This window comes from Hypanus sabinus, chromosome 22, assembly GCF_030144855.1.
Source record: "Hypanus sabinus isolate sHypSab1 chromosome 22, sHypSab1.hap1, whole genome shotgun sequence".
In the NCBI taxonomy this organism is placed as follows: domain Eukaryota; kingdom Metazoa; phylum Chordata; class Chondrichthyes; order Myliobatiformes; family Dasyatidae; genus Hypanus; species Hypanus sabinus.
Genome location: NC_082727.1, coordinates 64,088,196 through 64,100,817, shown reverse-complemented (window position 1 = coordinate 64,100,817; position 12,622 = coordinate 64,088,196). Strand labels below are relative to the sequence as shown.

The 12,622-nt window shown below is 40.2% G+C and overlaps 1 protein-coding gene across 6 annotated transcripts in view; it reads left to right on the top strand.

Annotated features, from left to right (window-relative positions):
- The window catches only part of atp6v1ba (ATPase, H+ transporting, lysosomal, V1 subunit B, member a), a 113,503-nt gene that overhangs the window by 71,963 nt on the left and 28,918 nt on the right, over positions 1-12,622 (top strand). For all 6 annotated transcript variants that reach the window (XM_059947940.1, XM_059947934.1, XM_059947936.1 and 3 more), the window contains one exon: positions 6,259-6,360. In XM_059947940.1, coding sequence (XP_059803923.1) covers positions 6,259-6,360 — 102 coding nt within the window. The remainder of the gene's footprint in view (positions 1-6,258; positions 6,361-12,622) is intronic.

Sequence of the window (12,622 nt, the reverse complement as noted above, 5' to 3'; positions counted from 1 at the left end):
CACAGCTATATTCAGGCTTCTTAATTCAATTAATGTGTGAATTCAAGAAATTACAGCCTATGCTGGATTAAGTGAAGAATATCAGAAAAAAACAGCACTGTAGAACTGAAGACATGCATCGCAGAACTAACTGCACATTTTAATTAAGGAATTTCATTATGTTTATAACACTGACAGCAATATGGCAAATTGTTCGGGTATGTTCTGCACACACAAAAAGCAGGACAAGTCCAATCCTGAATATTTTTCTAGTTAGCACACTCTTGGCAAAAGGATATAAAGCATTATCCAAAATTACATATTTCCACTGACATACAATGCCTATTTTGGAATTTGGCAGAACTATTTAGCCTCAAAACTTGTGGACCAAAGATCAGACTTCCAGGCGTGAATGATTGATTCCCCATGATGTACAGTATTGCGCAAAGTCTTGGGCACATATAGGGTGCCTAAAACTTTCACAGAAAATTGCATCAATTTTATGTATTGCATGTACTGCTGCTACAGAAAACTTCATGATGTGAGTGATGACAAACCTAATTCTGATATAAGTCTCTATTGTGGACTGAGAGTGGGAAGGGGGCAGGGAGAGGGGAATCATGGTTGGGAAAAGGGGAACGGAGAGGGGAAGGATTGGGAAGCGCCAGAGAGATGGACATTCAGTAGTGATCAATAAAACCAATTGTTTGGAATCATATGACCTTGCTTGGTGTCTGAGTTGGGTGTGTCTGCACCTGTGCTATCCTCTATCCCTGGCATTTCTCCTCTGCCACCTGTCCCACATTCTTCTTGTGGTGCTCCACCTTTGCCATTTCCAGCATCGTTTGCTTCCACCAGATTTCCAAATTCACTCTCTGCTCCACGTTGACAGATACAGTACTGTGTAAAAGTCTTAGGCATCCTAGCAATATATATGCCTAAGCCTTTTGCACAGTACTGTAGAGGCTATAGTTGACCAAGTGTGGCATCTAGGAGCCCTGGTAAAACTGAAGTAAATGAACATTAAAGAGAAAACAGTCCAACTTGGACCCCTGTCCTATACACAAAAGATGATGTTTGTAAATGCAAGAGGTCACTCATTTTATCTCGACATAGCTACAGGAATTTATTCGGAAAATGGCTTAGGCCCAACTCTTGCTGCTTTATCTGTGGTCTTCCATTGCAAGGTCCAAAGTGAGAGTATTTGTTGATGGTCACAGAATGTTTAGTTCCATTCATGAGCCTTCACCAAAAGAGACAATGCATGCCAGTGTAAGGCGAGGTCTAAATATTGTTCAAAGGTTGAGAAGTAGTGAATAAAATTTGCCACATTTGTTTGCCTGGTGATGACAAGTGTTGAACCATCTTTTCTTGACATTAGATGGAAATAAAAAATGCAGGTGACCTGCCCACCTACTTTTAATATTCAATGGCATTACTATCATTGAGTCCTGTTCCAGTAACACCCTTAGGATCACCTATAGAGCAGAAACTCGACTGATATAGGCTCATGATCTCTGGGTACAAAAGATATTCAGAGGTTACGTGTCCAGTAATGACCAACATCTGTCTTTTAACCATCTATAAGACCCAAACTGGGAGTGTAATTGCCTACCTGAATGAATGGCACTTCAATGCAACACAATGCTTAACGCCATTGAAGAGAAAGCAGCCTGGAAAGCAACCCACATGCCACCTTACGTATTTATTCTTTCCACCATCATTCTGTCTGATTTCAATGTGTACCATCTGCTAAATGCATTACAGTTAACCACCTAGGCTTCAAGAGCACTTCTCAAGTCCCATGTTTTGTTTCAAGCTACTCCTTGAAGATATCGCTGTTTCTTCAAGTTAATTGGGTTTGAATATTGGAAATCCCAGTGGAGGAAATCCAGTAGATGGAGAAAGCTGCCTTACCTTACCCTGGATACTTAGAGGCAATTAAAGACCAGAGATTTCAGCTACTGGCAATAGCTACATCCTGTAAAATGAATTATAGAAATCAAATATATAAACAGATCTCAGGGTAGCAGTGGTGAAGCAACAAAAGACTTGCCTTTTTTTCTTTTAAGGGTTGTCTTAAGATTGAGACAGTTTCCATAAAAACTGCCTACATAAACATCTCGGACAATTTTAGGTTATGTGTTGGTTCTCTTTCTACCTTTTGCAGTTTAAATATTTTGCTAAATTTTTGTCCTCAACTTCATAGTTTTATTAATGAGGTTCTTGAGGGTAATGGCTGCCAGTTGAAATCTGTAGGGTAAATTGATGATAACCTTAAAAAAATATTGAATTCTTTCTTCTGAAAGGGGAGTGAAAAAAGAAAGTTGTTATCTTAACCTTTTGAAATAAGTTACATTTGACAGCATGAACAAGATAAAATAGTTCTGATTGAAATGCTTTGGCGACAATTTGACAGACAATAGAACTAACTGTGGTAATATTACTGAACTAGATAATAGAATTGAGGGATAATTGTGTGACTACATTGAAATTGATGGGGACTGGGATCTGTCTGTTTTACTAGATTTCAAATAATGCTTTAACTATAGGCCTATAATAATGAGTAAAAGGGGCAGTGTGAAATCTGAACAAATTTTGTTTGATTTCCACGTCACTGAAAGCTATTTAACCCATTGTCTTTGTTGGATTACAGAACAATCCCTTTCCTCTTTAATTTCCCCTATCACCTCTTCTCACATTCCCTTGAACTCCATCCAAGATGTTCTTACTACTCACTCACACATGGGAAAGTTTCTCTTTAGCCTATGGTTTTTGGGGTGAAAGGAAACTGGAGGACCAGGGCAGGGGATGTGTGGAGGTGACATGGCAGCAGTGGCCTTTTGGATCTGGTGCTACTTTTAGTTTTTTTAATTTAATTTTAAGGCACGATTAGGGTTTAGGGCAATGGATAACAGAGCAGCTATCTACCATTGCCAGATACTGCTACAATACGGAGATCACCCAAAAACAAACCTTCATGAAAATCTGCTGGTTAGATTGCGCGATCTCGGCTTGCTGAGGGAATTGGGCCTGCAGTCCTCGGAGTCGCCTGATGCCGGTGGCTGGAGTTGGGGACATTGTAAGCGGTGTGTGAGGAAGCGGAAGCGAGGCGAGCGGGCAGGAGTCCGTGCCAGGAAAAAAGTAAACCCTAGCTGACCGACCCTCCTGTCCATTCTGCTTCCAATGGACATTAAATTGGACTAAATCTGTGGCAATGAAATACTCGACGAGAGTACAGAAACGGACGGAATCCCGGACGCCGCCATTCAGCTGTTTATTTATGGAACAGATTTCCCCTCAAGCCATCAGACTACCAACCGACTGACCTCTACTATGCCTATTGTCTTGTTTATTATTTATTGTAATGCCTGTACTGTTCTGTGTACTTTATGCAGTCCTGGGTAGGTCTGTAGTCTAGTGTAGTTTTTGTGTTGGTTTGTGTAATTTTTGTATTATTCATGTAGCACCATGGTCCTGAAAAAGTCTTGTTTCTACTGTGTACTGTACCAGCAATTATGGTCGAAATTACAATAAAAAGTGACTTGACTTGAAATCACATGGTTGTAGGGAGAATGTGCCAGCTTCACACAGGCAGCACTGGAGATCAGAATTGAATATGGATTATTAATAGCTGTGCTGCTGTATCTGACCTAAGACTTAGAAAATTCACTGCATCCTATGTGTCAGTGTTTTACTGGTACAGTACTGTGCAAAGGTCTTAGGTGTATGTGTATATTTGTGTGTGTGCATGTAAGTATGTATATAATATACAGTTGTGTATAAATCTGGTGGGAGCAAAGGATAGTGGAAATGGCAAGGGTGGAGCGACACAGGAGGAGTGTGGAACAAGTGGCAGAGAATGAGTGCCAGCGGGTGGGGAGTGGGTTGTCACGGTTGACCCCTTTCCCAACCATGATACCCCTCTCCTTGCATTCTTCCCATTCTCAGTCCACAGTAGAGACCCATACCAGAATCGCAGAATCAGGTTTACTATCACTTCTATGTCATGAAATTTATTTCTTTGGCTGCAGCAGTACATTGCTTTATATAAAATTACTACAGTACTGTGCAAAAGTCTTAGGCTCCCTATATATAATGTATGAGATTTTTGCACAGTATTGTATGAATATCTGAACACATTCAATAATTAAGCAAAGGTCATGTGGTTGAAAATGTTTTCCCTAAATGACCATAGTAATATAATTTTCTTTGGAATAAGAGGCTTAAAATATTGCTGAGTAAACAATAGTGAAGTGATAGTAGGATCTATTAAAACTACACAGGCAATAAAATTCATAGTTTTCTGAATGATATCTTGATGTAGAATAGTAGGAAACAATTCTCCCTGCGTTCTAAATAATGCCTCACAACTCCACCAACATGATTCAGAGTTCAAAGTAAGTTTATTATCAAACTATATATGTCACCATTTACAACTCTGAGATTCATTTTAGAAGCATAGAAACCTAGAAATCCTACAGCACAATACAGGTCCTTCAGCACACAATGCTGTGCCGAACATGTCCTTACTTTAAAAATTACCAGGGTCTATTTTGTCTAGCTTTTGTCCAGGGTCTAGCTGTCTATTTTTCTAAGCTCCATGTACCTATCCAAGAGTCTCATAAAAGACCCTGTCGTATCCGCCTGCACCACCGTCGCTGGCAGCCCATTCCACGCACCCACCACTCTCTGCGTTTTTTTAAAAAAAACTTACCCTTGACATCTCCTCCGTACCTACTTCCAAGCATCTTAAAACTATGCCCTCTCATGCTAGCCATTTCAGCCCTGGGAAAAAGCCTGTGACTACCCACACAATCAGTGCTTCTCATTATCTTGTACACCTCTATCAGGTATTTGTTCGTGGGGAGGATCTGCGTACATATACAAAGAAATCTGGTGCATGGCCATATATTCCACCCTGATTTTAAATATATTGCTATCCCTTTATGGAGTCTCCTCCTCACAACAGTTTTCTTGTGGGCATTCACAGTAAATACAAGAAACATGATAGAATCAATAAAAAAAAACTGCACCCAACCACTGTGCAAAAGCTAACAAACTCTGCAAATACAAAAAGAAGGGAAAAAAGGAAACAATGTTACTAATAATAAATAAATGAGCAATAAATATCAAGAACATGAGATAAGTCCTTGAAAGTGAGTCTTTCACATGATTATGGGTGATGGGGTAAGTTAAGTTATCCCCTCTGGTTCAAGAACCTCGTGGTTGAGGGGTAGAAACTGCTCCTGAACCTGGTGGTTTGTGAGCCCTGAAGCTCCTGGGTCCGTTGTCACGACGGCAGTAGTAAGAAGTGAGCATGTCCTGTTTAGTGGATGGTTCTTGATGATGGATGCTGTTTGCCTGTGACAGTGCTCCATTTAGATTTGCTCATTGGTAGGATGGCTTCAGTCCTGACCTCAAGTTTGATCTGGGTGGAGTTTGCATGTTTTCCTTGTGACGATGTAGGCTTCATTTGTACTCTAGTTTCCTGTTGCAAGCCAAAATTGTGTTTGCTGATAGTTAACTGGTTATTGTAAATTACTCCCATTAATGGATGATATGAGGCACTGGGTAGAAATTACTTTTTTCTTTATTGAGATACAGTGTGGAATAGGCCATTCTAGCCCTTTCTACCACACCGCCCAATAACCCCCGATTTAACCCTAGCCTAATCACTGGACAATTTACAATTGCTAATTAACCTATCAACCAGTATGAGTTTGGATTGTAGAAGGAAACTGGAGCATCCGGATAAAACCCATGCAGTCATGGGGAGAACAGACAAACTGCTTACAGATGACAGTGGGAATTGAACCCAGGTCACTGGTACTATAAAGCATTGTGCTAACCATAATGCTAACCATGCCACCCCAGTGGGCATGTGAGAGAGAATGGGTTACAGGGGAATGGGAATGATGGGATTTACTTTGACAACCAGCATAGACTTCTTGGGTTGATTGGCAGCTCTTCTGATGTACGGAACTATAAAAGCACTGCATGTAGACCCTTTTATGTTATGCCTAAAAATGATTAAATTCTGAAGGCAATGCTAAAGAAGCTGCTGCCTTCCTAAAATAACATCATCTGTAACTTTTGTGTGTTTCTGTGTACACAAATGAGTATTTTCAGGAGAAAGATAGAAACAGTTGTTTTGTTTAAATAGAGCTAAATGAAAATAACAAGAAACTAATTCACAAAGTCAAAAGTGTAAATTTATGTTTCTGGGCACCTACTTTGAGAAACGTATTTGTTAACAAATTTGAATTGTTTTTCCAGATTGCTGCCCAGATCTGCCGTCAAGCCGGTCTAGTTCAGAAATCCAAAGATGTTATGGATTACAGTTCAGCAAATTTTGCCATTGTGTTTGCAGCCATGGGTGTAAGTGAATTTAAAATAGCTGTGTGGATCTTCTTAATTGGTGTCAGTTAACTCCCTTGCTGTTAATGATGAAAAAGATCGCTGACATACAATTACAAACAAGAGAAAATCTGCAGATGCTGAAAATACCAGGCTGTAGCTGTTAGTCCAGATTGCCTGAGCATGATAGATCATTTGATTGTCTTCTGAGAACAAAGATTTGGCTTATGTTGTTGTGAAGGCTGGAAACTTAACCAGTTTGATCTTTAATCTAGGACAGAGAGAGTAATAATATAAGTGAGTTTGTATTAATCTAATTGTTTATTTATTAATCTCCGAGCAAAGACATGGGAGATTAACTTCGAGGGTTCTATCTGATGCTATGATCACCACATTATGCTGGCTCCATGCTGCACTGAGCTGGAGAGTCATAAAATGTATTCTTGTCTCGCAGGAGATGTTGTAGAGGCACCTGGTTGTTCATTAATTATGGCAAACCTAAATCCTGTTTTTGAAATAGTTGCACCAATTGCCTTGTCCTTCGAGCTGCCATCTACCCGTGTCTCAGTCCAAGGTAGTGTTGTTAATGTTAAAGTATCTGCAGTTGCAAGAAAAAGTTTGTGAACCCTTTGCAATTACCTGGGATTCTACATTAATTACTCATAAAATATGATCTGATCTTCATCTAAGTCACAGTAATAAACAGAATCTGTCTAAATGCATAACACACAAACAATTGTACTTTTCATGTCATTTTTAAATCCATTGTTTAATCATTCACAGTTCTGGCTGGAAAAAGTATGTGAGTCCTTGTATTTAATAACTGGTTGAACCTCCTTTAGTAGCAATAACCAGCCCAACTGTTTCCTGTAGCTGCTAATCAGACTTGAACAATGTTCAAAAGGAGTTTACAGAACATACCTTCATAGAAAACTGTTTCAATTCATCAATAATTCTTGAGAAAAGCAGGCTCTGTCAGTAACCTGACTTAGTGTGTTTTTTTTATAAGGCAGGTCGCCTCTAGAACTACACTTCCAATCTCAGCTCACTGTTTGTAATACCTGACTCCAAATGGCTTTTGTAGGAGGCATTACCTCAGAGGTACAGATACTTTTTTGAACCTAGACTAATTGTTAAGTGGTGTACTCAGAATTGATGAAGAGAAGTACAATTCTTCATGTTATTAGTTCAGGCAGATTGTGTTTATTTGATGCGTTTATTGTGTTTATTGTGACTTTGATGAAGATCAGACCACATTTTACATGCAGCAAGCCAAGTAATTGCAAAGGGTTCACAAACTTCTTCTGGCATTTGTACAAAAGTACAAAAATGTTCATATTTATTTTTAATAAAGGAACTAATTCCATATTTTCCTCTTGGCCTCAATCTCCTGCCTTTCCCCCATTTCCCTTCATGCGCTGAGCAATCAAGAATCAACCTCTGTAAAAACTTGGCCTCCACAGCTGCCTGTGGCAGAGTTACACAGATTCACCACTCTCTGGTAAAGAAATTTCTCCTCATCTCAGTTCTAAAAAGACACTCCTCTATTCTGAGGCTGTGACTTCTGGTCTTAGACTCTCCCACCATAGGAGACATCTACTCCGCATACACTCTTATCAAGGGTTTTCACCATTCCATAGGTTTCAGTGAGGTCACCCCTCATTCTTCTGAATTCCAGTGAAAAGAGGACTAGAGCCAACAAATGCTCTTCATATGACAAGCCATTCAATCCTAGAATCATTTTCATTGACCTCCTTTGTACTGTCTCCAGTTTCAACACATCCTTTTTAAGATAAGGGGACCAGTTGGATAAGTCGCCAGACCGGATGAGATGTACCCCAGGCTACTGTGGGAGGCGAAGGAGGAGATTGTTGAGCCTCTGGCGATGATCTTTGCATCATTAATGGGGACGGGAGAGGTTCCCAAGGATTGGAGGGTTGCGGATGTTGTTCCTTTACTCAAGAAAGGGAGTAGAGATAGCTCAGGAAATTATAGACCAGTGAGTCTTACTTCAATGGTTGGTAAGTTGATGGAGAAGATCCTGAGAGGCAGGATTTATGAACATTTAGAGAGGTATAATATGGTTAGGAATAGTCAGCATGGCTTTGTCAAGGGCAGGTCGTGACTTATGAGCCTGATTCAATTTTTTGAGGATGTGACTAAACACAATGATGAAGGAAGAGCAGTAGATGTAGTGTATACAGATATTAGCAAAACATTTGATAAGGTACCCCATGCAAGGCTTATTGAGAAAGTAAAGCAGCATGGGATCCAAGGGGACATTGCTTTGTGGATCCAGAACTGGCTTGCCCACAGAAGGCAAAGAGTGGTTGTAGGCGGGTCATGTTCTGCATGGAGGCCGGTGACCAGTGGTGTGCCTCAGGGATCTGTTCTGCTCTTCGTGATTTTTATAAATAACCTGGATGAAGAAGTGGAGGGATGGGTTAGTTTGCTGATGACACAAAGGTTGGGGGTGTTGTGGATAGTGTGGAGGGCTGTCAGAGGTTACAAGGACATTGATAGGATGCAAAACTGGGCTGAGAAGTGGCAGATCAAGTTCTGCCCAGATAAGTGTGAGGTGGTTCATTTTGGTAGGTCAAATATGATAGCGGAATATAGTATTAATGGTGAGACTGTTGGCAGTGTGGAGATCAGAGGGACCTTGGGGTCCGAGTCCATAGGACTCGCAAAGCAGCTGCACAGCTTGACTCTGAGGTTAAGAAGGCATATGGTGTGTTGGCCTTCATCAATCATGGAATTGAGTTTAGGAGTTGAGAGGTAATGTTGCAGCTATATAGGACCCTGGTCAGACCCTACTTGGAGTACTGTGCTCAGTTCTGGTCACCTCACTACAGGAAGGATGTGGAAGCCATAGAAAGGATGCAGAGGAGATTTACAAGTATGTTGCTTGGATTGGGGAGCATACCTTATGAAAACAGGTTGAGTGAACTTGGCCTTTTCTCCTTGGACCAATGGAGAATGAGAGGTGACCTGATAGAGGTGTATAAAATGATGTGAGGCATTGATTGTGTGGATAGTCAGGGGCTTTTTCCCAGAGCTGAAATGGTTGCCACAAGAGGACACAGATATAAGGTGCTTGGAAGTAGGTACAGAGGAGATGTCAGTGGTAAGTTTTTTACTCAGAGTGCTGAGTGAATGAAATGGGTTGCCGGCAATGTAGTGGAGGCGGATATAATAGGGTCTTTTAAGAGAGTTCTGGATAGGTACATGGAGCTGAGTAAAATAGATGGCTATGGGAACCCTAGTAATTTCTAAGGCAGGGACATGTTCGACACAACTTTGTGGACCAAAGGACCTGTTTTCTGCTGTAGGTTTTCTTTGTTTCAAACCTGCTCACAATACGCCAAGTGAGGCGTCACCATTGCTTTATAAAGTTTTAACATTACGTCCTTGCTTTTATATTCTAGTCCTCTTGAAACGAATGCTGATATCGCATTTTCCTTTCTCATCACACTCAACCTACAAATTAACCTTTAGAGAATCCTGCACAAGGATTCCCAAGTCTCTTTGCATCTTAGTTTGTTTGCATCTTCTTTCCGTATAGAAAATAGTCAACCCTTTCATTTCTTTGATAAAGTTGCATGACCAAAAACTTCCCAACATTGTATTCCATCTGCCATTTCTTTGCTCACCCTCCTAATATGTCTAAGTCCTACTGTAGCCTCTGTAATTCCTCAAAGCTACCTGCTCCTCCAGCTGTCTTCATATTGGCTGCAAAATTTGCAACAAAGCCACCAATTTCATCACCCAAATCATTGACATGTAACGTAAAAAGAATCGGTCCTAACGCAGACCCTTGTGGAACACCACTGGTCACCTGTAGCCAGTCAGAAAAGGCTCCCCTTATTCCCACTGTTATAACTTCCTGCCAATCAACCACTGCTTTATCCATGCTATAATCTTTACTTCAATAGCACGGGCTTGTAGTTTGTTAAGCAGCCTCCTGTGTGGCACCTTGTCAAAGGCTTTCTGAAAATCCCAAGTACATAACATCAACCACTTCTTCTTTGTCTATCCTGCTTGTTACTACTTCAAGGAATTCCAATAGATTTGTCAGGCAGGATTTTCCCTTGAGGAAACCATGCTGACTTTTGTCTATTTTATCCTGTGCCTCCAAGTATCCTGAGACCTCGTCCTTAATGATCGTCTCCAACATCTTCCTGACCACTGAGTCAGGCTAACTGGTGTATAGTTTCCTTTCTTCTGCTCGCTCCCTTCTTGAAGAATGGAGTGAAATTTGAAATTTTTTGATGTTCCAGAACCATTCCAAAATCTAGTGATTCCTGAAAGATCATTACTAAAGCCGCCATGATCTCGTCAGAAACTTCTTTCAGAACTCTATACCATCTGGTTCAGGTGACTTATCTACCTTAAGACCTTTCAGTTTCCCAAGAACCTTCTCTCTAGTTATAGTAGCTTCACACACCTCCTGCTGCCTGACACCTGAAACTTCCACCATACTGTTAGTGTCTTCCACGGTGAAGACTGATGCAAAATACTTAATTCAGTTCATCTGCTATTTCATTGTCCCCTGTTACTACTTGCATAGTTTTTCCAGCAGTCCAATACCTATTCTTGCCTCTCTTTTACACTTTATAAATTTGAAGAAATTTTTGGTATCCTGTTTTATATTATTGGCTAGCTTACTTTCTTATTCCATCTTTACCTTAATGGCTTTTTTTTTTAGTTTTAAAAAGCTTCCTAATCCTTTGACTTCCCACTAATCTTTGCTCTTTTATATTCCTCTCTTTGGCTTTTATGTTGGCTTTGACTTCTCTTGTTAGCCATGGTTTTGTCATCTTTCCCTTAGAATACTTCTTCCTCTTAGGTGCCAGGGTATGGGATGCCTCGGATCGGGTGCAGAGTATTCTGAAGGGAGAGGGTGAACAGCTAGAAGTCCTGGTACACGTTGGTACCAATGATGTAGGTAGAAAAAGGGAGTGTATTTATTAGGTCTCTATAAGATTACTCCTCATTCTTCTCATCTCCAGCAAGAACTGATCTAAACCCTTCAAATTCTCCTCCTGGGAATTCCTCCATTCCCAGAATCATTCTCATGAACGCCCTCAGGACCATATCTAATACCAGCACATAGTTTCTTAGATAAAGAGCCCAAAACTGCTCACAATACTCCAAGTGCAGTCTGACCAACACCCTGTAAAGCCTCAGCATTACATCCTTGCTTTTGTATTCTAGCTCTCTTGAAATAAATGCTAATATTGCATTTGCCTTCCTCTCTACAGGCTCCACACCTTTATTCTTTTCATCAAAACGCATGACCATGCGCTTAACTACACTATATTCCATCTGACACAGCTTTGCCCATTCTCTCAATCTGTCAAAGTCCTTCTGTGGACACCCTGCTTCCTCAACACCACCTGCCCCTCCATTTATCTTTGTATCATCCACAAACTTTGCCACTAAACCATCAATTCTGTCATCCAAATCATTGGCTTACAAACTGAAAAGACAATACCAACCACTGGTGACAGGCAGCCAATTAAAATAGGACTCCTTTATTCCCACTCTGTGCCTCCTGCCAGTCAGGCAATTTTTTGTCCGTGTGTGTAAATTTCCTGTATTAACATGGGCTCTTATCTTCTTTAGCAGCCTCATGTGCAGCACCTTGTCAAAGGGCTTCTGAAAATCTAAGTATACAACATCAACTACTTCTCCTTTGTCTATCCTGCTTGTTACTAGTTCAAAGAATTCCAATAGATTGGTCAGGCAAGGTTTTCCCTCAAGGAAACCATGTTGACTATGGCCTACTTTATCATGAGCCTCCAAGTACCCTGATACCTCATCCTTCTTTCTTTTCTTTTTACAATATTTTTATTCAGAAGAAAAAACAAGATTTGCAGAGTGCAACACATAGATACATCTCAACATAAATTGTGCACATTCATATATTGTAATAAAATTGATGAAAATGTTATAGCATATCACATAAAGATATACCACTCTGTAATCAAAAATTTAAAGATAGGTCATACATCATAAGATAATTTTTTTATATAAAAAAAAGTCAACCCCCTGCCAACTACCAAAGAAAAAAGCTGATGGATGACAATGGATCATTAGGGAAAAAAAAACATATTCGCTTAAAAAGAGATGATAGAAATATACATAAAAGTCTGTGCACTGTTAAACTTTATAAATTGGAAAAGTAATTTAGGAAAGGATGAGGAAACCATCCTCATCCTTAATAATCAACTCCAACATTTTCCCAACCACTGAGGTCAGACTAACTGGCCTATAGCTT